The sequence below is a fragment of the Sander vitreus genome, chromosome 1 (genome assembly GCF_031162955.1).
Source record: "Sander vitreus isolate 19-12246 chromosome 1, sanVit1, whole genome shotgun sequence".
In the NCBI taxonomy this organism is placed as follows: domain Eukaryota; kingdom Metazoa; phylum Chordata; class Actinopteri; order Perciformes; family Percidae; genus Sander; species Sander vitreus.
This window is the reverse complement of record NC_135855.1, coordinates 7,089,437-7,115,685: the sequence shown is the minus strand read 5'-3', so window position 1 is coordinate 7,115,685 and position 26,249 is coordinate 7,089,437. Positions and strand designations below refer to the sequence as shown.

Below are 26,249 nucleotides of genomic sequence, written 5' to 3'. Positions count from 1 at the left end.
CGGCCCGGCACTAACTGTGATTGACAGAAACACTGTCACTGGTCCAACCGGGCCATTGGCTAGCCAATCAACTTGCCCATCATACTTTTATACTGGCTCTTAGGGCATTGCTTATGCCATGCGCTGGAAGAAGCCAAATCCTTTGCAGAATAAGATATGACTAAACTATGACAGAAAATAGAGTTTAATCAGAAAAAGCCCACCCACAGCAATGAAGACTTTTACAGGTTCCAGCGGTCGCTACTTGACCTATAAACCGCAATCCTGCATAGCAGTTGACAGCTGCTGCCACCACACACAGCCTGCGCTTCATGCTGCAGAGCTGTAATTCATGCTAATTCAGCACTCTGGCCTTCCATTTCTGTTTATTTTCGAATGGTGACTGTAAACATTTGGGACCTACTTTTAGCCCAATGCAAAGGCAATGCTGGGGAGAGACAGAGGAGAAGCACACAGAGTGGTGGCCACAGCATATCTGGAAATACACCAGGCTCCGCCTGAACACAATCCACAACAGGAGAGGACAGACACATACAGTACACAGACATTACTAACATAACGAGAAACCGCTCAGTGTTATTTGCTGAATAACCTGATGTCTTCCATATTAAAACGACTATTTCATTCACCTAAAAAACCCAATACCATTTAACAAACCACTGTCACGTAAGGCTTGTATCATGTGAACAGTTTTGTTGTCATTACTTAGAATTCCTCATGGGGGGGGGGGGGCGGCCGAAACTACGCACTATAGCTTTAATATTAATTTTAATATTTAAGATAACAAAATGTTTGATTCATGGTTAATGGCTGAACTGTCTACAGTAAAGAAACGGAAAGGAGAAGCAAGAAACAGCGCAGAAACGGCAATAGCGGTTTAAAGACAAAAAGAGCTGGATGACAGAGAAATCGACAAAGTTGAAGAAGACAGACACCAAGTAAACACTAAACGGTGTGCGGTATGGGCTCTGGCAGTGTCTAAGGTTAATCCAGAAAGAAATGTCAACAGCTGCACAAACTGAGAACCACAATTAAAACTACATCACTAAATGTGTCATAATGTGTAAATAATTATCTTGCCATGGTAGGTAATAATCACACACACACACACACACACACACACACACACACACACACACACACACACACACACACACACACACACACACACACACATTCATCTGTTGAAATGTGTTTGGAGAGATAGTTACTGAGTGACTTATCCTGTTCCTTCTAGGGATTTAATGTTTTTAAGGTTTAGCTACAGCAAGGAGAAATAAAATATGCATAAACCTAATGGGCTCCCAACCTGTATTATTTGGTGGCATTAAAGGAGAATTCTGGCCATTTTTTACGTTAATCTTGATCGCTATAGCTACGCGAGTACTTTCGATAGAAAAAACCCCGACCCGAATCAGTGCAGGTAACACGGAGAAGCAGCTACGTACTACAAGCGTCCCCTGAGCTAAAACGGCAGGGGTCGGGGCAAGATTTAGAGTGCCTTTGTGCCTCTTAACAGACACAAAATGCAATTAATATGTCTGTGCCACATGAACAGGGACCTTACGTGTCAACAAGATGTGTTTTCAACGCAGACATTGTTTAAATTCACCTACCCTGGTCCTTGTATCAATCCTGCCGGTAGCTAGCTTGCCCTGCTAGCTGATAGCCGTTAGCCGTTAGCTGCTAGCTGCCGTCCAGTGAGTGTATTCAGACAGGCTTCTGTAATAATCATCCCAATAACAATCCACAGAGCGGTGGTGGTGTGGATATGTCCTCCAGAGGACAGGTCATGTCACGTCTTGAAGTGTATTCCCCCTAAAATAAATAGTAGTGCGGTAGTAGCTGTAAGCTGCTAGCTGCCCTCCGGTGAGTGTATACAGCCAGATAGCCGTTAGCTGCTAGCTGCCGTCCGGTGAGTGTATTCAGCCAGGCTTTTGTGATAATCATCCCAATAGCGGCGGTGGTGTGGCTATGTCCTCCAGTTACTGAAGGCTAGCTTTAGCTTACGTTTGGAGCATCAAGTTCATCTGCCTGTTTCCCCTCTGTCTGTCTCGTTCTTTCCAACTCTTGTGAGGCTAGTTCTTCGTCTGTATACTCGGGTTCAAATAAATAAGGACGACCATCAAACTAAATAGGCTCTTCCGTGTGTTGTATATCTGCTATATTCTCCATAGTTACGTTACTCCAAGCTTCTTCCCTTATAAACAACTCCGCTCTTCACACACTACGCTCCAATCTCCACACACTACTGTTTACCTTTTCCTGCTACAACTGAATTCCCAGGAGACAGTGCGATGCTACAGCTAAGCTTCAGTAACGCTATTACTGTGCAAGCCACAGACATCGTTTATCCTGTTTCCATGTAGTTACATAGTCACTGATATGGTCATAACCACTACAGTGCTCAATTACCTATTTTGAGGGGGAAATAATCTAAACATTTCGCTGCAAAGGCATGATCTGTCCTATACAGGACATCCACCAGACCACCCCATTTTTATTGGGATGATTATCACAGAAGCCTGGCTGAATACACTCACCGGACGGCAGCTAGTAGCTAACGGCTAACGGCTATCTGGCTGTACACACTCACCGGAGGGCAGCTAGCAGCTAACAGCTACTACTGCACTACTGTTTTTTTTAGGGGGAAATACACTTCAAGACGTGACATGACCTGTCCTCTGGAGGACATAGCCACACCACCGCCGCTCCATGGATTGTTATTGGGATGATTATCACAGAAGCCTGTCTGAATACACTCACTGGACGGCAGCTAGCAGCTAACGGCTATCAGCTAGCAGGGCAAGCTAGCTACTGGCAGGATCGAGACAGGGACCAGGGTAGGTGAATTTAAACAATGTCTGAGTTGAAAACGCATCTTGTTGACACGTTAGGGCCCTGTTCATGTGGCACAGACATATTAATTGCATTTTGTGTCTGTTAAGAGGCACAAAGGCACTCTAAATCTTGCCCCGACCCCTGCCGTTTTAGCTCAGGGGACGCTTGTAGTACGTAGCTGCAGCTTCTCCGTGTTACCTGCACTGATTCAGGTCCGGGGGGTTCTATCTAAAGTACTCGCGTAGCTATAGCGATCAAGATTAACGTAAAAATTGGCCGGAATTCTCCTTTAATCATTATTATGTAAAAGAGCAACATTTCTGTTAATTAATTTTATAAACAAACATAATTTGTTAAAGCAAGCAATTCCTTTTTTTAAAGTCATTCTATAAAGTTGGGAGGCGGAGGAGGGTGTGGGTTTAGAATCAGTCAAAGGCATTAAAGCATGTTGAGGCATCGCTCATAAGTGTGGGTGGCTGACTTCCTGTGTCTTGATCTAGCATGAGCATGCCTGACTGCTGATGTAGAAATACAGGCTGACAGACAGACACAGACAGACACACACACTAAATAGATATACTTCCTACTTGACAACTCTCCTGATCCCACGCTATGACATCACCAATTCAAGTCTATTGTTATTTTGATTGAGAGACCTCTAGCAGCAGAAAATGACTTGACTAGTTCAATTAGAAGGAGAGAACACGTAGAAGGACTAGGGTTGCAAAATTCCGGGACTTTTCCAAGTTGGAAACTTTTCATGGGAATTAACAGGAATAAACGGGAATTAATGGGAATAAACTGAATATTTTTAATACCGCTTGTTATAATAGTGTTAGTCTATAACAGGGAGGTTAAATGTACTTGAAAAAAAAAAAACATCTTGCAGCATAATCTTGGTTAAAACAACCTGATTTAATGCAACTTCAGTTGAATGTCATCCCTATATTCGTCAATGACATGCACGCAGTAATCAGCATAGGCTACTACATACTTGCCAACATTTAGTTTTTAAAATACAGGATTTTTTTTTGTTGTTGGTGGGGATGGGTAATGCATAACCCATTGCTATTAAACTATGTGTGTTAATTGTATAGCCCACTTGTTCTTGATAGGCTGGAAACAATAGACAGCGCTGATAGTTAGCTTAGCACGCATATAACCATAACCATAGAAAATCAAAGTCAGCATCCTAGCTACCTTCATATGTTAAGCTTAAGGTCAATGGTTTCGGCTACTACTTAGCCTACTGCAGGGCTATTGAGGCCACAACCACTGCACAGATCATTTCTAGAATCCAACAGTCAAAATTGGACTACATCCCATCCAAATTCCCATAATTTCCATTAATTCCCATGAAAGTTTCCAAATTGGAATGTTTCCAAAATTCCCCAGCTAAACTTTCCATGGAAAGTTTCCAGGAAATTTACCGGAAAATTTCCGCCCCTTTGCAACCCTAAGAAGGACTTAAGGGTCCTTTGAGGGGAGTTGCAAACAGCCCCACCAGGCAGACTGTGACGCTGAGCAGAAGATTCAGCAGTTTCCTGCAATAACAGTCAAAGACACTGGTCAGTAATTATTGCATTGTTTGAACCCATCCTCTCAAACACTGTAACTGTGTGTGTCTGTGTGTTCACCCTCACAGCATCCCTGGCAAAAGGATGACGAAAGGGATGTCATTGCGCCTCTTGTGTCGAGCGGTGGGTGGTTGAGACAATCACAAGTTCAAAGTCAAAAGACTGAACACGCCTGTACAAACATCTGTATGACCATTTGTTAGAGACCACTACTGCGTTGATTCTTTCTGTTTAGCCATAAACCCAGCAATTCTTCCTCAGCATTGAGGAGCTGTACTAACTCCAACGCATGTTGGGATATGCTCCCTTCCGCCTGAAAGGCTTTTTACCATGCTATGGCGCCATAACCAAAAGAATTGTTCTGTTGCTCTAATCTAAGGGATGTTTAACAATTAACTGTTTAACCGTTAACCTACAATATTGATTTTGACCGATTAATACTACCACTTAAACAGTAAAACAATATTATTAAAACAAAAATAAAAAAAAAGGTTAATAAAAAAACCTTTTTGCATGATTAAAGAGAAATATACAATCCCTTTCTTAACTAAGCTGCTTTTTGTTCTGCTCAATTGGTGGCTCTCTGCTAGACAGTGCTCATAGCGAAGCGCTACGTGACACATGCCACTACATTTACGAGGACATACACACAGCGGACAACCTCGCAGGTGGATGCGGTGGAGACGGGCTCAGACATGCACGCCGCTGTGGACTTTTCTTGGCGAGCGGTTCCAAGAAAGTGGCTGCATGCGTCAACGGCAAAGCACAAAACATTGTGGCTGCGCGACCGGTAGCCTACAGGTCCCCAGCTGTCTGCAGAACACCAAAAGTAAGTCCGGGCCTCCCGGTAGGGGTGAACTGGGACTCGTTGCCTGCTTGTTGGTTAACGGTTAATGAGGGTCAGCTATTGGTCGACAAAAAGAAATCTCTAAATTTGCATCCCTAATATGTAACTCTTTTTGTCAAGCTGCTACTCTTGTGTTTGAGAGGAGACGGTTTCTTCTTGTTTCTTCTTAACTTTCCATCATAACAACAGGATATGGCTACCATGGCAACAAACTCATTTAGCACATGCTGAGAGAGATGAGGTCTTTAGATGTCACACTGTGGCAGGCCTGCCAGCCCCTGCTAGCCTTGTTGCTGGAGCTGTCCCTCATGGTCACAGTGGTAAGTAGTCAGAGGCAAAAACATCATTTTAATGACCATATCTTAAATTTAACTGAAGCACACTTCACTCAATTGAAGAATACTGAACTATTAGCTCAATCAATGGAAATAATATAAATATTACAGGCACACACACACACACACCTGCCATGTCAACATGTCAACATACTCTTATTTCACTGGCTGCACAATAAATGGAAGCATACAGAGAAACGTGATAAACACGATACAAAGTAGCTGGCCTGGGGTAACGTGTAGCCTAGCTCATACAAAAAAAAAAAAAATGGAGGAATGCAGGAAAATGGTTGTGTTACTTGGCAACAGTCCAGTCCCAGTCCAGTTGCGGAACTATTTGTGTTGGTGGAGCCAAATAAATGATGAAATAAACAAGGAAATCCTAATCTGTTGTTGCTTTTTACTGTAAACTAATAAACGGCGCTTGTTATAGTACATATTAACAATGGATAGCAATGTTTACCAGTGTATCTTGATTGGGAAACAAATGAATGCAAGGGAAGTTACTTTATGAACTTGACTTTAAAGATTTGTATTTGTTTATTTACTGTAAACAAAAGAAAAATGTGTGAATCATTATATCATTATATGTCAATATTGCAATGAGTAATTCCTCCATGTCCCTAACTAAAAAACTAAAAATCCCTATCCTTACCAGAGTCAATATAGTGTGCAGTAACTTCTAAATCATTTTGATTACACACTGACGTCCAGTGATCACCAGTTAATGAGACAGCGTTTGCAGCAGGGCTGCTTTCTCCGTGTCATACAGGCTGTGTATGCGTAAAACTACCGTCCCCCCTCGACGGCACTGAGATGGGTCAGAACATGCCAAACGTAGTACGTCTTGAGACCCGAGTCTTCGACGATGCTGACAGGTCTGCAGTTAGTTGCCACCCAAAAAACAAAATAACATGTTTAGTTAAACATCCGTTAGGAAAGGACGTGACTTTATTCGTGGGAATAAAGCAAAAACGGTCTATTCAGCCTCGTCACACTGCTCTTCGCCAGTATCTATCGCAGCAGCTCGGTTTCTCAACTTTATTAGTCAAGCTGACATTTCACGATGGATTCATATTATTTGCGTGCATGACAGAACAGACACGACCTGAGCGCGTCATCATTCACAGATCTCATGTGGTCTCGTACAGTCACGTCATTCGTTAGAATTGAATTAGTTTCAACGTGCTCGACTTGTGTGAACATCCGTCATCTGAGCAATAGGTCTATGGCACAGCCGTGCCTCGACATGTCTGGCTGGAGTGAGCACACTCTCCTTAGATGACGAGGCTGCGGCAATTCTGATCACAACTCTGTCCCAACATGGGGCCGCTGTGGTGGGCTCATTTGGTCAGCGGACTGGTCTTAAAAACTTTTCTCATGTCCAAAAATGACAGCACTCACTCTCACTCTCACACACACACAAACACCAACGACTAAATGCCATACAATCCATCAGGCACAGTGTAACCACTTCAGCCGCCTGCTCAATAACAGAACTACAGTTAAAGATTGTGAATTACTTACAATTTATTTAAAGTTTATTGTATGGAATGCCGTTTTATTCAATATTAAATAAATGAATAAATACATACATAAATACATGAATGAATAAATGAGTAAATAAATAAGCCTTTGAAATACATAATGAAATAAATAAATGAGGCAATAAATACATAAATAAATAAATGTAAATAGTCGTATATATAAATGAATCAATTAGTTAGTTTTACTTAGAATTATTCCATGGTACTTTTATTTCATAAGTCCACGTTTATTTATTTCAAGAGACTTTTATTTTTTAAATCCACATTTATTTGTTTCCGTGGACTTTCATTTCCTAATGCCACATTTATTGATTTCCCGCTCTGTTTATTTCCAATTCTTATATGCAAATCAGGGGGCGTGGCTATCTCTCACATTCACAACAGAGCCGTGGGCTCAAAAAAAGGCTGGCGAAGTGAGGTCCTATATATGCACAAATGATAAGATGCCAGAGTGAGGAGGCTGCGACTGCTGGACAGGCGCCCCGAGCAGTTGGGGGGGGGGGTTCGGTGCCTTACTCAAGAGAAGGTGAACTGGCACCTCACTTCGGTTTGTACAGGGACTTAAACCAGCGACCCTCCGGTTCCCAACCAAACTCCCTCCAGACTGAGCTACTACCACCAAAAAACCACACGCATATTCCCTCTACTTTTTGAACCCGACACATGCAGTTTAGAATATTTCCACCTATACGGAGACAGTCTGTTTGTGCTTAGAGAGTTGAACCGATAAGCGTTACACTGACCAGAAGTGAACAGAATATTTGTGTTTGGCATTGCTCGTCTCAGCAGTGAGTATTGCGTACTTTAAGTGATTTACGTGCAAGCAATCAAACCCTTTGAAAAATAGCATATCTGTGTGTGCGCGCCACTGTCTAAACAACACAAAACCTTGTTGGGTAAACATCCCACAACAGTGCAGGCAAGACACAGCCAATGAAATACCATTCTGGAAACCTAGAGAGGTCAAAGGTCAGCCCACAGGTCAGGACCAACACAAAGAAACAAGGATCAGTGTGACCTTAAGGTGAGGTGGAGATCACTTAATTACACACAGTCTTTGCTCTCTCAGCTATCAAAAGTCAAATGGAAAGGTTATAAGTGCCTCTTTTCTATGACTTCTAAGAAGATGTATTTATTATGGGCATCAGAGACAATAATATGTATGTAAGTCACACTGAATCCCATCAATATGAATGAGGAATATGAATTGAGAGAAGTACCTTAATTGCCTTCATGTTGGTAAGTGGGCCAAACAATAACTAACCTTCATGCACCTGTCCCTTTGTCCCTCCCTTCAACTCTCCTGCACCTCTGCCTCACAGTTTGAAACGGTTTACAAATTACAACTCAGTACTCAAGATTAGGGTCCTTAGGTCTTGAATCTAGATGGGTTCTGTGTCTTGAAATGTATGCTTTTTGGAGCCGATGACATAAGAAATATATGACATGAAAACAAACTGAAACCATCTTACCTCATAGGACCAGACGCACTGGACCCCGGCAAACCTCCTGACACAACGGCCCACCTCCACGTCCTCATGGGTGGTGTACATCTCCTGTAGACACTCTCGGATGTGGGGCACCATCCTCTTGAGGACCTCGCGGCTCATGATAACCCCCGGGCCCCCCATGCAGAAGTTCTCGCCAGGCTCCAGGGCCAGCTTCCCCAGCTCGTCCCGGGCTCCCATGCCAGTTTGGCCCAGGAAGATGGCCTCGCTACTGTTGAGGCTGCGCAGGAAGCTCTCCAGCCGGTCACTCTTGATGTAGACGTCGTCATCGGCCCTCATGAACCACTCGTACTTGTCCAGATAATGGTCATGCATGTACTTCAGCATCATGAAGGACTTTTTCTGCGGTGGGTACGAGTCATCCACATTCCTCAGAGCCACTATGGGAATGGGTATGGAGGTGTCCGAGCCCTCGCTGGAGAAGAACTCCACGCGACCTGGAATCGTCTGTGCCCACGTCCTGTAAAACACACATACAGAAATGGAAGGAGTAAGATAACAAAACAAGTGGGACTGTCTTTAACATGCAACAACCTTCGATAACAGGAAACATGTTAAATAAATAGTACATTTCAATGTTATTGCTGTCAAAGTTAACGCGTTTTCCTTTTTAATGCCTTTTGACGCGCAATTAATGCACTCGGGCCGCTCCGTAGTTTGTCAAATCAGAAAGCAATGCAGCAGTAACGCTGTGGATGGCTAGCAGAAACAAAGCTCCTTGAGCAGAAACGGATAAAGAAAAGGGTCTTTTGAATGGCAAGTTCAGTTTCAAAGCCCTACCAGATGGTTCTCGCCACAAGACTAAAGTGATTTGCGTACTGTCGGTGTGAACTGAGTTATCACCAGAGTACGCCCGGTCTCAAATACAACTTGCTGGTCAAGCATACGGCTGATGCAGAGAACCCTCCTCCCCTCGCTAAAGGCACGCAGCGCTGGAGAGTTTGCAACGAACGGATACTTATGTAAGAAGTACAAATTCAGTTTTATTTATAGTATCAAATCATAACAAGAGTTACCTCGAGACACTTTACAGATAGAGTAGGTCTAGACCACACTCTATAATTTACAAAGCCCAGACAATTCCAGTAATTCCCACAAGACCAAGCACTTAGTGCGACAGTGGCGAGGATAAAACTCCCTTTTAGGCAGTAAGCTTGAGGGGTGAGTAAAACTTCCTTTTAGGGAGAAACATTAGACAGACCCAGGCTCTTGGTGGGCGGCTGTCTGCCGGTGCCGGCTGGAGGTGTGATGAACAGTGGCAATTATAGTCACAATAAAGATAATGGAACTAGGACTAGAAATAGTAGTTGTTTTGGTCATTCGTTGCATGCAATTATTATTGTTGTTATTGAAAAATAAATGGGAATCTTACTGATCTCCTGTCAGTAACAGTGTTACAGTATTATAACAGTGGGGCAGTGGTGGCCTAAAAGTTAAAGTGAGCTTGAGAGCGGGAGGTCAATCCCCAGACCGGCAGGATAACATCTGGGTGGGGAAAGTGAAAGAGCAGTGCTTATCCCCTCCCTCATTACCACCACTGAGGTGCCCATGAGCAAGGCCCTCCAGTGGAGCTGCTCAGTGGGCCAGCAGGTGAGAAATTGTTCTCAATCGACTTACCTGGATAAATAAATAAATAAATAACAAATGGCACAAACTAAAGTGCACACCGACTACGGCTCTACCACTCTAAAATATTTATTTAAGTCAAAGCCTCTTTGTAAACATGTTACATGGATTGTAGGCAGCATGTGTGCATGTAAAGCCCGCAGGGCCAGGTGTCTCTGACACTCTGGTTGGTTCAATTGTCGTCTGGATCAACGGGAGAACATTTCCAGAATAATTGCCCGTCATCCTAACGTCCCTTACCTTCCGTTCTCAAAATCCCTTTGCTTCAGGAAACAACAACAACAGGCTTCGAGCTAGCAAGCGACACGCCGACGTTTTTGCAGTTAACGTCATTTAATATTGTGTGTGGCGTTTTCTTTTATCGGTGTGCAAATGTTCCACCAAAACAAGTTCATTCCCGAGACTATTTTTGCAGATATTTAGCTCCGCCGAAAATGATTGTGATTGGTTTTAAAAAAATAAATTAAAAAATGCAAAACAACCCAGAACGTATCTGTGGAGAAAGGTCTGGCAATACGAGACAAGATACATTACGTCACATGTCATTTAGCTGCCGCTTTTATCCAAAGCGACAGTGTGTGTGTGTGTGTATATATATATATATATATATATATATATATATATATATATATATATATATATATATATATATATATATATATATATATATATATATATATATATATTGCACACCTCTGGAGCAACTAGGGGTTAAGTGTCTTGCTCAGGGACACATTGGTTGATGCATCATTGCGTAGCATTAAAAGAACTAGGTTTAACACTGTGTTCTTTTACCGGAATAAAAAAAAAAAACATCCACATCTACTGCTGATAGCTACAGCGCAGTCTAGATGGGTCTTATTAAAACTAGAAGCCCATGATGAAGCGCAGATAACAATCTGCTGCACCAACATCAATGGAACGGTTAATGTCAGAGCCTTGGAAGAAGGTTAAGGCCTAAATCCAATTCTACAGAGCCCTGAAAGAATTCCTCTGGTGTAAACATTAGTAATCCTTTCTACACCACCTATCTGCGTAATAATATCGACGTTATTGTACTTTATTCTTTTAGAGTTTGTGAATTTCACACAATGATCCTAACTTATGAAAACAACACTGTAACAGAGACCAGGCTGTTGTTGTGAGATCCTCCAGCTAAAACACATTTTCTACAACTAGCATCAGACTCCTGAACTGAACATAAAAACGATTTCCGGAAATGGAGATGCAATCCTTAACTTGTTTGTGTATGCTCGCCAGTGTTTTTCAGGTAGTAATGTGAAAGTACAAAAATGACCTTACATTTGAATAATAACATTGATTGTTGAACTGACTATATTCTCTCTAGTCTTAAATCACCTTTACATACCTTGAGAGGTTTAAAAAAAAATCTACTATGCAACACTGAACATAATATTGTTTAGTGGCAAGTGAACAATCTCCATTAAGTATGGACATATTATAGGTATGTGCTTCTTTAAGTTTTACTTTGATTTATTTTTTAGGGAAAACATCTGCCCTGAACCAATATAAAAACAGTGCAGGAGTCAACAAAGACTACATGAGAGTCGTGAGCTTCTGTCTGTGGTCCCAGGAGATGTTCAGTGCAAATGTCAGGACGCCTCTACAGAAATATATCAACTTCTGACTCAGTATGACTCTACATGTAGTGCAGTGAGGAAATGCCAGCACTTAGTCTGACGTCTGATGTGATTCTATTAGATGGCTTAACTAACAGTTAAATGCAAATAACTGTTAGTTTAAGTCATATCCCAGATCTGTCAGGCTTACGTTTGGATTAATGTGCCTACAATTATGCAGCAGACATGTAGAACATTTTCATTTGATAAAAGGGTGCAGCCATGAAAAACACGGGTCTTTAAATGTTATACTCAGTGTTAACATCATAGCATCAATGAAAAGGCACAATATGACGCACACTATTTCTGATTCTGACAGACAGAGTTGACTACGATTATCTGACCTTAAAGCTACTTACGGGGACTTAAAAATGAGATTTTAACTTATCAGGTTATAGTAATCTCAGCATATCAGTACACAAACTATATACAGTACATATTACGCAGCCCCTAATTTGGTACACATTTGTGTTTTCTTGTCCATTCTTAGGCTGGGTGCTAGCGATCAATGTGGACCAATGACAAACAGTGAAAATGGGTAGAAATAACTGCTACTAGCTAGCCAGCTAACTTACCTAATAAATATAGCTACTGTTAAAGGCCCTCTAAATCGAATTTGTATCGCTCCATGTTCATCGAGGTAAGCTTATTAAGAAGGCAACATTAAGTGCTAACGTTATACAGTGAGATTGGTAGACGGTTACCTTACTATTAGACGAGCGTGTAAAGCATGGGTATTTGTGTAAAAAGCAGCATTTTTCTCTGACACGTCACATACCTATGTGCCGCTACGGCTCGGCTATTCAGGTACTTCTGGGCAGTCATGACACCAACGAAGAGGAAATTATTGGACCTGGAGCCAGGTTTCTCGGTCGCCGGTGAACCGTTATCTTGCGGTGGCCATAGTACTCCGCCGTATTCCTTTCTGTGACCCCCGTTCAACCCACAGCCGGCAGGGTTTGCCTTTCGTTTTTGTCCAGCTTTCTTCAACTCGGTCGCCTTGGGTAAGATGAGTCTGGAAGCCAGAGTGAATCCGACAACCAGTCCCAACAGAACACTAAACCATGCTCTACGGCTTCGACCTGCCATTCCCCAAAACTTCACCAGCACACTGTCACACGCTCGCTGTATCCTAAGTCAGCGCGTCTTAAAAGATAACCAATAAACAAAAAAATTGAATAAAACAACAACAAAAAAAACAGATAGGTAGCTAGGGCTCCTATGTCTCAAGAAAAACCGGGCTCACACACACTCTCTCATAGTAGAAAAGCGCTTTTCTTCCAGTTGCCTACGTAGCATCACAGCAGTCTCCTTGAAACTGCCACCTGAACCGTTCTCTGCCGCTGCTTCATCAGCTCATCAAACTGTCCGTCACTATAGACCATCGGCAAACTTCAACGCCAGTCGACAAATGCAGCAGTTTTTTTCTTTGCCTTAAATAGCGGCCCCATTCTCGCCATTATCTCGCCATTGGAAGAATGTCTGACTGTCGAGATCGCTGATCGCGAAGGGTTTAAGAGTTGTTTGACTCAACGGGCTTTCCGTAGCAGCGCTCTGACTGGGTCCGTTCCAAAGTGGGAGAGGCCGGAAGTACTTTTCTCTATTCATTTTTTTCTGTCATCACTGTCCTTCACGTGGCTTAATACAGAAGCGCGTACCCTCCCGGATAATGTAACGATCATACAAGTATACGTTAAGACTACCCGTTTCAATGATTTCAACTTTGTTTCGCAGAAATGTTTATCCGTCATTTTAGGTTCTGAACGGCTTTAAAAACTACAATACCCATGAGCCTCAGCCGCCGTTTCAATGGGAAATATCCAGTCTGAGTCGCGGTAGCGAGTTCAAAACACTTCGTTGTTGCAGTTGTTAACATAACGCGGCGCCATAGTTGCTGAATTCAACTAAAACTGACCCCAAAAATAAAAGTGAATTGATATTAGATAATGCATATTCGCAACAGCCTTTGACTTCCATTCGTGCGGCCTATGTGACAGAAATGTAAGCTCGGTGATTGGAAGTTTCTTGCCGAAACGCACCCTGGGAGTCGTAGTTTTCACCATTATCAATTACTATGACAGCAGACGTAACGATCGGCCACTTCTTCACCAATAATAATAATTATAACTTGTATGAAACCCAAGGACACTTTACATAATTACTGTGGCTAAGCTAATGGAGGTTGTAGGCTGTGGTAAACAGGTGGTTTCAGGAGTTTAAAAAAAAAAAAATGTCCACAGTAGGCTAGTGGCGCCCGGAAAGCTGCTGGACAGCAACATTTACTCTTTTTTTTTTATAGCCTAGAGGTATAAAAAATGTATTTTGTTGATTTGTTTTGCCACGTTAGGCCTATCTGCTATTCTACTACACAGAAAACATCACCAAAAAGTATTGTCAAGTATGGCGTCCCCAAACGCAGCATGTGTCACAGCTCTCTGGTCTCGAGCTCCCCCATGTGGTTGTAGTTGGTAAAATCAGATACATTATTAAATAAAACATGATTTAAAACTTAATTTAAAATGTAATTAAATACAAATTTGGCAACACTGGTCCTTCATCTTGTGGCCTTGTCTTTTTAGAGAGCCCACTTTGTTTTTCCGGGGGTCCCCTGACAGATTAATCAGGCAAAACCAATCTAATATTTACACTACATTACATTACACGTCATTTAGCTGACACCATCACCACCCCATAGTCTTAACAAGTACACAAAGAGCACATTTTACGCTACATAAGTATATTTGTGACAAGTTTGAAATGGTTTGTAGTCATGTTTTTTTTGTTGTTTTTTTTTCTTCAAGCTTCAATTGCAAGAACACTCCTCATCAAGCCTATCCCGGACATTTCAACTGACTTCACTGTACAGGCTGGAAGCCACAGACTTGCCACGTTTACTATAGGTCACCAAAATGTATACTGTACAAGTTAAGCAATTAGAAATAGGTGCCTTTTTGTTCATTTTAAAATAAACAGAGTGTATATCTCATCACCAAAATTGACTCGGAAAAGAGGACTCGTCACAAGAACACAAAGGGAAGGGACCAAGAACAAATTTACTTGACATTTTATTAAAATTAGCTTTAAACACTGCTTTTAGCACTTATTTCATTTTATAAAATACTTCCAAATCAGAAGGTGAACCTGCTCTTTAAAACTACTGTCATGTCTGATCAGAGCTAACAAAAAGACTCATTACAGTGTATTGGTATTTAGCAAATAATATTGGATTACTAGAAGGCGCTAAGGAAAAATGTCCTAATGGGTACACTATGTCATTTTATTATGTCATTTACTGGGTAGTTAATAGTTAACCTGTTTTATACTACTAAGTTCATCCAAAATATTTTAAAATAATTTCTATTCAGCGTGAGAACCACAGATATAAAAACAACCTTGTTCTGTGGGGTAGAACTGTAAAGGTAAATTATGGCAGTTTTGACTAATTTATTGGAATTTATGTATCACCTATTGTCACATTTACAAGTTTTTTATTTATACTTATCTAAACCTGAACCTGTATGTAGCTCCCCAAAACAAACCGACGGAATGTCAGGTACAAACAAGACTGTAGAGGCCACAAAGACTACAAAGCAACTGGGACTCTCAGAGTAGGTGAATTATCACCATCGCCTGTTGTGGAGCAGCCGATGAATTGTGGGTTATACTGCGAAGAGAATCAGGCTTAATGTAGGTACATCAAGTGTGTGTTGGCATTTATCAGAGGTGGGTCTCACTTGTCTGTTTGCTTGCTGGCACATACGTTTAAAGTATAAGTCTGGTGCTATTATATTATTTATTATTTAACCTTTACCTAACCAGTTGAGGCCCACTGATATTAAAAAACCTCTTTACCAAGGGAGCCCCGGCCAAAACAGCAGTAGGTGGCTCAATCCCAAAGTGAGCCCTGAGGACTAAAGGACTAAAGACTCACAGACTTAATTGATCTCAGGTGCTAAGTGAGTGTGTGTGTGTGAGACCACATGGGCTCAGATTGGTATAAATGGGATTGGGACAGCACTTCACGAGATCACGGTATCTCGGCGACGTTTAATAACAAAGATGTTGCCGACACTTGCCGGTTTGGGAATTTTCATTTAAAGTTTGTTGCTTCCCACACGGCCAAGACACAGGAGACTCTCTTTTTTTCACAAGCTGGACGACAGGTTGGTCTGTGTTCCGTGGTCGTGTGTCATGCTGTTGTTTACCTTTTGTAATTTCCGGATTTCCCTATGGTCTCCGCAGTAAACGTCGCAACGCTTTGAACTGTGGGTATTTCCCTTTGGTTGAGTCTGCATCGATGCAGACTCACGGGAAAGGGCTCGGTAAAGTGTGTACTCAAACCCTCACGTCCTTTGAAATTCGACACTGGGACAACCCTAAGCCCTTAAGAATTTCGCGAGAACGCGCACCAAAGTCCGTGAGCCTGTGAGTCCGGTCTTTGGGATTGGGCCAATGAGACTTCCTGGATAAGTGTTTATAGCATTGTGCACCCGCAGGTGCTTGTGCATTCCCAGCTCGACAAATACCCAGTGACCAAATCTTTATTGCATAAAAAAAAAAAAAAACAGACATACCCTCCTTACATTTTGTTCAAAATGTTAACTAATTAACCATATGCACACCAGCTACAGCTGCTGTAGTAATATCAAGTCTAAAGCTATGGTGGTACACACATACATACATACACACACATATATATATATATATATGAGAAAAAACACACTGACTGTGAAATTCATCAGCCAAACCTAATGGTTACATACCGTTTACAGGAATGGCGTCATTACAAGCTTTCAATAGCAAAATGCATTTGTCCCTTAGCAGTATGATTCATTTTTATCACAGTATCTTTGATGCTTAATAAGGCAGAGAGATTAGCGAGTGAATAAACAAGCAGACAGGATAGCAGGTATATGCTACCGACAATGCTAACTGATCAACACCCACTGAAAGTATGGAGCAAGTTATAAAATCATTTTTATAAAGCGTGGGTTTGGTGCTATTGTCAGCTTGGTTCAGTCAGTCAGTGTGCCCATCAGGACGTCAGAGGTCAAAGGTCATACAGACCGATGTCTCTGACCTTCTTTAACCTCATCCACCAGATGACGGTCCTCTCCTGCCAGGTCTCCAGGAGCAGGAGCCTCCTCCCTGTCCAGTCAGGGGACTGTAGTCTGAAACACACACAAGATCAGATTGCTCACTGCTGAGCCATCCAACACAGAGCTGCACAGACGAGAGTGAATATTTCCGCCATGGAAGTGTGTCTGCGCATAAGAGATAGTTTTACTTGTGAAATCATAATTACGGCGAGTTAGAAATGCAGACGTGTGTTTTTGCAGGCAAAGCACTGATTTTTAAGGTGGGTCTATCCCCTGATGGGGGTGGGGGGGGTGTTTCTCATCCACCTGGTGGATGGTTTTACTGGTGCAACAGAGCATCAGAGGTGCTGCTGTGGTCAGAGGTGAAATAGGCTTGAAACTTTTAACCAGAGTGAGAAGTGAAACACTTTGTTCAGCCTGGTCTGATCAAAAATGGCAAAGTAGAGGTGACAGGAAATAACTGGGGAAGGAGAACAGTAGAAGAGGAACCACAGTGTAAATTGTGTGATAGTGAAAGTGATATTCATTCTTTAAAATATGTATGTGTGTGTGTGTATAATTATGTGCAATACTCGCCATCCCACATTGAAATTCAGGCCGTTTATGTTTAATATTATACATGGTCCCTTACAAATAAAATAACTACAATACATTAAGAATTCTAGGTACACTGTGTAGCTAAAAGGACATTAAAACAGCGTCTATTTAAAGCTGCAGTGTGTGCCGACTGTGCTCCAGCTCCTGTGAAGTACATACCTGCACCGCGAAGTGGCTTCTTGTCCGCCTTTGGTTTCAACACTGTTGTTGATGAGCTGGCCTCTCCAGTGGCCTGCAGTAATAAGGATTGATCAGACACTACAGTGAGGGACTCAGACCATGACCACACGTATCTGTGTAAATGGGTTAGTCTTGGTTAACAGCCTTTACAACCTTTGATCAAATCACTGTTTAAAACAGAGACTATGGGCGTTTTCACACATGAAAGTCCGAACCAAGGTCCGTACCGAGGTTCATGGTTTTTGTTACATTGTATACATTTGATCCGGTAAGTTTTGGTTTCACACTGCAGTTATGCAAGCGCACTAAAAGATCTATACGTGACAAAACTACGTCCTGCCGTCATCACGTACGTGAGCTGCGTATCCAGATACTTCTAATTGATTGGTTTGTAGACGGGCCACCCCGTCCTCTCGTATCCTCTCTCTGTGTCTGAGTTTTTTTCAGCTGCCTGCTGCTCTCCCCTACTGCCGCGGCTCTTTTTGTTTTGTTGTGATGTTGAGAAGCAAAGACACGGGAACTTTCTGGAGAGACAAACGGAAACCTACACTGTATATTTACTACCACTTAACAAGTAAACTGCTGATGTATTCTCAGCTCTGATAGCCGACAGCTGTCTGCTCTGAGCGCATTCACCGTCACGCACTCTCTCTCACGTAGCCTACAGGCTAAGCACCGAGCTATGAGGAGCTTCCCCGGTCTTGTAACACAAGGAGAGCCTGCCAGAGCTTCTTGCATTTGGTCCGAAAGTCCGAAACATCCAAAAAAAATGCTTTCACGCTATAAACGAACCGGACCATGGTCCGGACCGAGACCACCTCTTTTTATTGGACCAAAATGTGGTCTTTTGATCCGGACCGTGGTTCAGATCAAACTGAAAAGTCCGAAAGTCCGGACCAAATGAGGTACGTGTGAAAACGCCCTATGTCAGTTGTGTGATCAGTTATACAAAAACACACAGTGATCTTAAAAGAGTCAGAGGAGACCAAATGCTCTTAAACCTGCTGACACCAAACAGAGTAACGTTATCCGGAGGGGTGGCCGTTATTGTGCCAGCAGATCAGTTTGAAGTACTTCAGGGAGTAATGGGACAAGACAGAGCAGCCACAGTGAGCACCTCCAACTCCTCAGCAAGCTTACCAACTGCTGCTGTGTGACAAACTACTAAATTGTCTCTGTATCATGACAAACGTGAAATGTGAGCTAAAGGTATCATTACATCCCTGGCAGTAAAAGAGAGGTAAAGAAAACATTTAATTATTTTTGGTATTTTGTGTTAACTTCTAGAAAATGATTTGAAATAAATCCTGTTCAATACGGTTTGAAATGTTAAAAATCGCATTTTAAAAATGTGTCCACAGTAGATTAAGGAACTAGAAAAAGACAGTTCCAGGTGAATAAACTCACCTGAGAAGGTTGTGCAGTTCCTTTGTAACTCTTTCCCTGTTGCATACACTCCCATATCTCTATTTTCTGCTTCCTCTTCTCTTCTTCTTGCTGTTCACAAAATACATCACATATTCAGTTCAGGTCTGACATTATGGGCAGGCCATCAGCTTTCTTTTAAACATGTCATTTCACTACTGCACCTGTTTCTGTTTCTCTCTGAAGATGCTAGCTTTGGCATCAAGCTCCTCTTGCATCTTTCTCCGAGCTGCTTCCATGGCTTCTTGTCTTCTTGCCACTAACATGGCATCTTCATGAAGAAGAAAAAAAAAAATGGACATTTAGCCCTTCACTTATAAAAAAGTGAATCACAATGACCAAACTCTTAGCTGATAGCTAATAGACAATCTAGATTCAGGGTTCCTAGACATTTTTCTTGACATTGTCTCTCGTTCGGTTGGGCCAAAACGTCATGACTCTGGGTGCAAAGGATGCTCTTACAAGACTACAGTGATTTTGCCCTTTCATATGGCTTACATGTTGGAGATGTTGAGAGTCTTTACACAAAGTTTGCATCTAGCTTTCTTTCCCCATTTGGAATCCTTAGCAATTCAGGATTATATCTATTTCTCTCAAATACTGTTCACAAATCAAACCAGTCAGTATCTGGTGTGACCACCATTTGCCTCACACCGTGTAACACATCTCCTTCGCATAGAGTTGATCAGGTTGTTGATTGTCAGGGTTGGGTAGTAACGGATTACATGTAATCTGGATTACGTAATCTGGATTACGTAATCAGATTACAAAAAAATCAAGTAACTATAATCAACCCAGATTACAATAAAAAAAATGTGTAATCAGATAACAGTTACATTGTTGAGGATTACCTGATTACATTTTATCAGCCTATCTAGGTTTTAATTTGACAAGCAGTGCATTCGTTGGTCCCCTAGATGGCACTATCATCCAATTGCCTGTGTAGTTTCTTGACAAGAAAAAGGTTCAAATCCAAACTCAAGATGGAGGAGCCGTCGACGTTGAAATACAGACCCGTCGTCACTACCCGATGGGAGTCGAGTGCAGATGTGGAAAAACTGACCTACATAACAAAGTTCGTTCACTGCTGGCTACAAGTTAGCAATCAAACACAACAAAGGCTGTCACTTGAATGGCATTTTGAGCTAACGTTAGCAATCAAACAATCATAGATAGCTACAACGTTTTTGAAATGATTTCCATCTTCTGTTATTGTTTGTAATGAGAAACGTTCATTATTTTATGGATTTCACAAATTTCAGTATGACACGTTAACCGTGAACCGTTTAAATCTGAGCACGCGCAACTCACATCTGCACTCGACTCACATTGGGTAGTGGGGAGTCACTACCCGATGTGGGTCGAGTCAGCCTTTGTTGTGTTTGACTGCTAACTTGTAGCCAGCAGTGAACGAACTTCGTTATGTAGGTCCATTTTTATTGTATTGACATTACAGAAGTCTCTCGTTAGCAGGTTCTTGTAGGCTACTTGTCGCAAAGTGACGCATGCACAACTCACATCTGCACTCGACTTGACATCGGGTAGCATTTTTACCAACATGTGTATGTTGTGTGCAAGTTGTGAAAACCAAAAGTGCAAGTATTGTCAGCGGCGCTAACGTCTAATTGAAGAAACACTTGGAGGTAAGTTGAACGTTAACATTAACATTACAGGAACGTGCTCGGCATCGTTGAAACATTGCTAGCTATAATAACGTTTTTAAGTTAGTTCACACAGGAATGCGTTATTGAGAGCAAAAATATTTCTTAGATGTAATGAAATAATAAAGAGAAAAATAAAATGGGAATTCATTGATCAATTCTGTGGCGGTGTCTTTTACGTAAGGTGCATATTTATTGAAGTGATCTAAAAGTAATCCTAAAGTAATCAGATTAGTTGCTGGATATTGGCAGGACCTGAAACACGCTGTCGTATACGCTGATCCAGAGCATCCCAAACATGCTCAATGGGGGACATGTCTGGTGAGTATGCTGGCCGTGCAAGAACTGGGATTTTTTCAGCTTCCAGGAATTGTGTACAGATCCTTGCAACATGGGGCCGTGCATTATCATGCTGCAACATGAGGTGATGGTCGTGGATGAATGGCACAACAATGGGCCTCAGGATCTCGTCACGGTATCTCTGTGCATTCAAAATGCCATCAATAAAATGCACCTGTGTTTGTTAGGGTTGGGTACCGACATCTGGTGCTAATACGGCACCGGTGCCTTAACAATTGGTATCTAATAGTAACGTGGATTTCGGTGCCACTGAAATGCCAACGATGCCCTCTGATGCTCCGAAACGGACGTTAGAGGCAACCGAAACATCGCTGCATGTGACGCTAGTTAGCATAATACACTTGGCAGCAGGTAACGTTAGCCTACCGTTAGCTAGCAGCTGGATTAAACCATGGATGTATTAAGAGAACGGTTAAAATGCTGACAGCTAACGCGGTGTGACTGTATTTCATGTAGAGGATTCCAACACAGAGACGTAGTCTGCAGCTGCCGTTGTCGGAAAAACACAGATGGTGCGTTCACTTGAATTTGCCTCGCCAGCCTCGTGGTGCATTCAAAGTTATTGTAAAATACCCTTTTTCCATCAAGTGGTTGTTTTTGGCGTTTACCAGCAATTTACTGGTAAAATAAGTTATTGTTATAAGTTATTGTTATTACATTTTTAATAAATCATTTAATTTTGACCATATGGCCTTAGCAATAAACAAGCCGTTCTTAAATGTCGCCGACTGTCGTTTTGTGCTCCTTTTTTCTTTTTTAAATATATACTTTTTTTTTAATTTTTTTTTTATCTTTTCAAAAGCATCGGTTCAGGCACCGGCACCGTTTTAAAAGTATCATTTTAGCACCGTTATCGGAAAAAACCCAAACGATACCCAACCCTAGTGTTCATTGTCCATAACATACTCCCGCCCATACCATAACCCCACCGCCACCATGGGCCACTCGATCCACAACGTTGACATCAGCAAACCGTTTACCCACACGACGCCATACACGCTGTCTACCATCTGCTCTATACAGTTTAAACCGGGATTCTTCCATGAAGAGAACACCTCTCCAAAGTGCCAGACGCCATCGAATGTGAGCATTTGCCCACTCAAGTTGGTTACGACGACGAACTGCAGTCAGGTCGAGACCCCGATGAGGACGACGAGCATGCAGATGAGCTTCCCTGAGACGGTTTCTGACACAATTCTTTGGTTATGCAAACCGATTGTTGCAGCAGCTGTCCGGGTGGCTGGTCTCAGACGATCTTTGAGATTTAGATGCTGGATGTGGAGGTCCTGGGCTAGTGTGGTTACACGTGGTCTGCGTTGGGGGGGCCGGTTGGATGTACTGCCAAATTCTCTGAAACACCTTTGGAGACGGCTTATGGTAGAGAAATGAACATTCAATTCACGGGCAAAAGCTCTGGTGGACATTCCTGCAGTCAGCATGCCAATTGCACGCTCCCTCAAAACTTGCGACATCTGTGGCATTGTGCTGTGTGATAAAACTGCACATTTTTAGAGTGGCCTTTTATTGTGGCCAGCCTAAGGCACACCTGTGCAATAATCATAATCTTGATATGCCACACCTGTGAGTTGGATGGATTATCTCGGCAAAGGAGAAGTGCTCACTAACACAAATTTAGACAGATTTGTCAACAATATTTGAGAGAAATAAGCCTTTGTGTACATAGAAAAAGTCTTAGATCTTTGAGTTCAGCTCATGAAAAATGGGGGTAAAAACAAAAGTGTTTAGAGAATAGGGGCAATAGTCTGGAAACACAAATACTGTATGTTTCCACAGACTGGTGCTACAGTAGGCAACACCTGCATCAGATGGAATCATGGAGCTTTTTTTTTTTTTTTAACTAGTGTAAAGTATATGTAGCATGATACACTGAATAATATGAGATTGTGTTTGATTCCATTGACTCATATTTTCTTGATCTAGCAACAGGTACTGGAATTGCTGGTGCTGACCTTGCGGTGTTTGTGGGGGGGAGCTGCGAGAGCTCTGGCTGGATCTCCTCTTGCTCAGGTGCTGGATGAGCAGGTAGACCAGAACAGTCACAACCAGCAGGTACCATCCATACTGGGACAGAAGCTCTCCTACTGTGGGGGGCAGGAGCAAACACATCATGCATCTTCTTTTAAAATAACTTTATTTGACAGATGCCAGATAAAAAAAATAAAATAATAATATATATATATATATATATATATATATATATATATATATATATATATATATAGATATATATATAGAAAAAAAAATTTACAATTAAGTTTTAATAACTCAGATCACGTTAATAAAAATAATATGGAATGACAGAAAAAATATTGGTTAAAATATGAGTAACTGAGATAACTCATATAAAAATAAAACACGGTGGATTTCCAGCTCCTTACATGGATTAATATAATATTAATTTTTCATTCATTCATTCAATATTTGGTCTGATATTCGTGATTGGTTATCATTAAAAATTGATAACATACTGTCATTTACTACAATATAATTTATTTTATAGACAACTTGGATGCAAACATTTCAAACGTCATTATTTTGGGTAAATATCATATTCATACCTATAAAAAGGGGAAAGGTTGTACTCCCTCTTTCACTGTGTTCATTTGTAATTTTGCCTTCTACTTTAAATCGCTGAAATGTATGGTAAATATGAATAGAAAATCTCAATCTCAATCCTTGTGTCTCTTTGTCTGCCTGAACGTTTCTCTTTTTTTGTTTGGTTGTCATAAACTCAACTTCCTATCTCTCGATTGTCAGTATAATTTTGTTGTAGCATTATTTACACAATTGTAGATTCAGTTCCATCCTTCATATTGTATATTTACAAAAGTAAAGTTTCTAAGTTTGTTTTCTTCCGGAGAGGGTCACGTGATTCGGGCGTGACCAATTAGATAAGGGCACGTCGTGACTTGTCCAATCGTCGTTTCGACAGGTCTCCGTTTCTGCCGTACTACTACTACTACTACTACTACTAATAATAATAATAATAATAATAATAATAATAATAATACATTCATGGTTTCAGTTCAGACAAACGCAACCCCTGAGTTTACACAAGTAAAACTGCGTCAGCAGCTTTTTCAAATGTCATGTTGCTCACAGTACCGAGTATCGTCTGTTGGCAAATGACGTGTTGGTTTTAGACTCGAAATAATGTGAACATCTAATGTGTAACGTTATTTCAAAACCAACAGTGCTAACTACGAGCACGCTAACGTTAATTGCTACTCAAGACACCCTATTTGTGTTAGTTCAATCAGAAGTGACGTTAATCCTACGTTGAACGAGTTTGTCTTGTTATCATGCCACATTACCAGTTAGGCTTATGGAACTCAGATCCTGGTTTTTGAGGGGCGCCTTCTCCACCTGGTAGGGCGAGCCATCGTCATTGACATCTGTAATCTCCACATCATCCATATCAGACTAAAATAAACGCTGTCCGATCTCCCGTGTGGCGTTGCAAACCTTATCGGCTCCTTCCCATGTCAACCATATTTGTTAGAACTGGCTGCTTCTTTTTACTGCGCCACCCGCTGTACCGGAGTATGTAGTGAGATATTGTCCCTGGATTACTTTACATCGTAAGGTAAATAAATAAACAAACATTGCATAGCTTTAATAATAATGAAAGGAAAAAAAAAAGAAGCAAGTAACAGTTTAACCCTTGTCCTTCGGGTCCCCGGGACCCGTTCAGTTTATTTGACGTTTTTGCATTGGCCTGGCGTTGAGCTTTGGGTCCGGTGACCGTGTACTATTGGCGCTTTTCCATTACATGGTACCTGCTCGACTCTACTCGCCTTTTTTGGTTTTCCATTACGAAAAAAAGTCCCTGGTACCTGCTAACAGGTACTTTTTTTTTAGTACCACGTACTCAGTCGAGGTTCCAAGCGAGCTGAGCCGTACCAAAAGGTGACGTGAAAGCGACAAAGAGGGTGTCCTGAACAAACCCGCCATTTTTAAATAGTTTAGCCAGCTGTGTTTTTTTTTTTGCTGCCTCCAGCTTCATTTGAAACAAAATGTGTCTTCTGGCTGTGGCAACAACAATACATCCTCGACGTTCTGTGTGTGTGTCGCGTTTGGTCACGGCAGTTTACTGCGGCGCCGCTATAAGACGACCAGCCACGCTGAGGCGGTACTAAAATCTGCAATGGAAAACGGACGCACAGTGAGGGGAGTAGAGTCGAGGCGAGTCGAGCAGGTACCATGTAATGGAAAAACGCCATTAAGTGATGTCATTTCACGTGAACTGGCACCCCCCAAATGTAAATAAACTAGCAAGTCCCCATGACACGAAAGACAATACAAGGGTTTTAATACTCATGCATATTCCCATCTCCTTCAAAATATCCCACAAACGGTTTCTGGGTGTCCTGTACGCCATCTCCTCCCGTTGCTCCCAGAATACCAGCAAGGTCCCACTCCCGTCTATTTGAGCTAGGTAACAGCCGCGACAAAGACGCTAGTATTGATTTTACGTTGTATGTCATCATGGAAAAACGTGGTCCTGGAGACACCTTCTGTAGGGGACTACCACAGAGGCGGCTTTGAGTACTTTGCCAGGTGTTAAGGTGCGGCCAGACTTGGTCACAACCGTGCAAGATGCAGTCACGAAACTCAACAGGTCTGAAGTTGACTCCAAAGTCGAGCTGGAGAACTGGTGTCTGAAAGTCAATGTAGAGACCAGGGCCCAGTTTTTCAAAAAATGTAATCTGGATCAAATTTATACGGATTTGGAAATCTCACGTTTTGCTATACAGGATCACCTGATCCATCTTACCTTTATGTCAGTTTTTTTAAAGGAACATTGGATTGGATCACTGTGATCCAAATACCAAATTTCAGAATGACTGTTTACCAGAGCCTTAAATGGAACCAACAGTGTAGACTACTGGCTTAGCAAAGAACAGGTAGGCAAAATACCGGTGACCACAAATAGCCAGTTTGTTTTACTTTTAAGAAACAGAAAAACTGTAATAAAGAAAAAA

At 41.8% G+C, this 26,249-nt stretch overlaps 2 protein-coding genes across 2 annotated transcripts in view; both read right to left on the bottom strand.

Annotated features, from left to right (window-relative positions):
* chsy1 (chondroitin sulfate synthase 1) overlaps positions 1-13,461 on the bottom strand; it is a 62,601-nt gene extending 49,140 nt beyond the window's left edge. The window contains exons 1-2 of the mRNA XM_078256898.1: positions 12,700-13,461; positions 8,620-9,115 (exon numbers count right to left, since the gene is read on the bottom strand). Coding sequence (XP_078113024.1) covers positions 8,620-9,115; positions 12,700-13,010 — 807 coding nt within the window. The 5' untranslated portion in view covers positions 13,011-13,461. The remainder of the gene's footprint in view (positions 1-8,619; positions 9,116-12,699) is intronic.
* Positions 13,462-16,896: 3,435 nt separating this feature from the next.
* selenos (selenoprotein S) lies at positions 16,897-24,942 on the bottom strand. The gene is made up of 6 exons (XM_078256768.1): positions 24,579-24,942; positions 23,214-23,345; positions 19,387-19,493; positions 19,205-19,294; positions 17,777-17,849; positions 16,897-17,092 (listed from the first exon to the last, which is right to left on the bottom strand). Exons 1-6 carry the CDS (start codon positions 24,679-24,681, stop codon positions 17,013-17,015), a joined length of 585 nt encoding a protein of 194 aa, XP_078112894.1. The 5' UTR covers positions 24,682-24,942; the 3' UTR covers positions 16,897-17,012.
* Positions 24,943-26,249: the final 1,307 nt, after the last annotated feature.

Excerpts from the sequence above, each read along its gene's own strand:
- selenos (XM_078256768.1), bottom strand. The coding sequence starts at position 24,681 with ATGGATGATGTGGAGATTACAGATGTCAATGACGATGGCTCGCCCTAC. Across the intron at positions 23,346-24,578 it reads GAGTTCCATAAGCCTAACTG|TAGGAGAGCTTCTGTCCCAG; the intron begins GTAATGTGGCAT and ends TGCCCCCCACAG. Across the intron at positions 17,093-17,776 it reads GAAGCCACTTCGCGGTGCAG|ACTACAGTCCCCTGACTGGA; the intron begins GTATGTACTTCA and ends TGTGTGTTTCAG.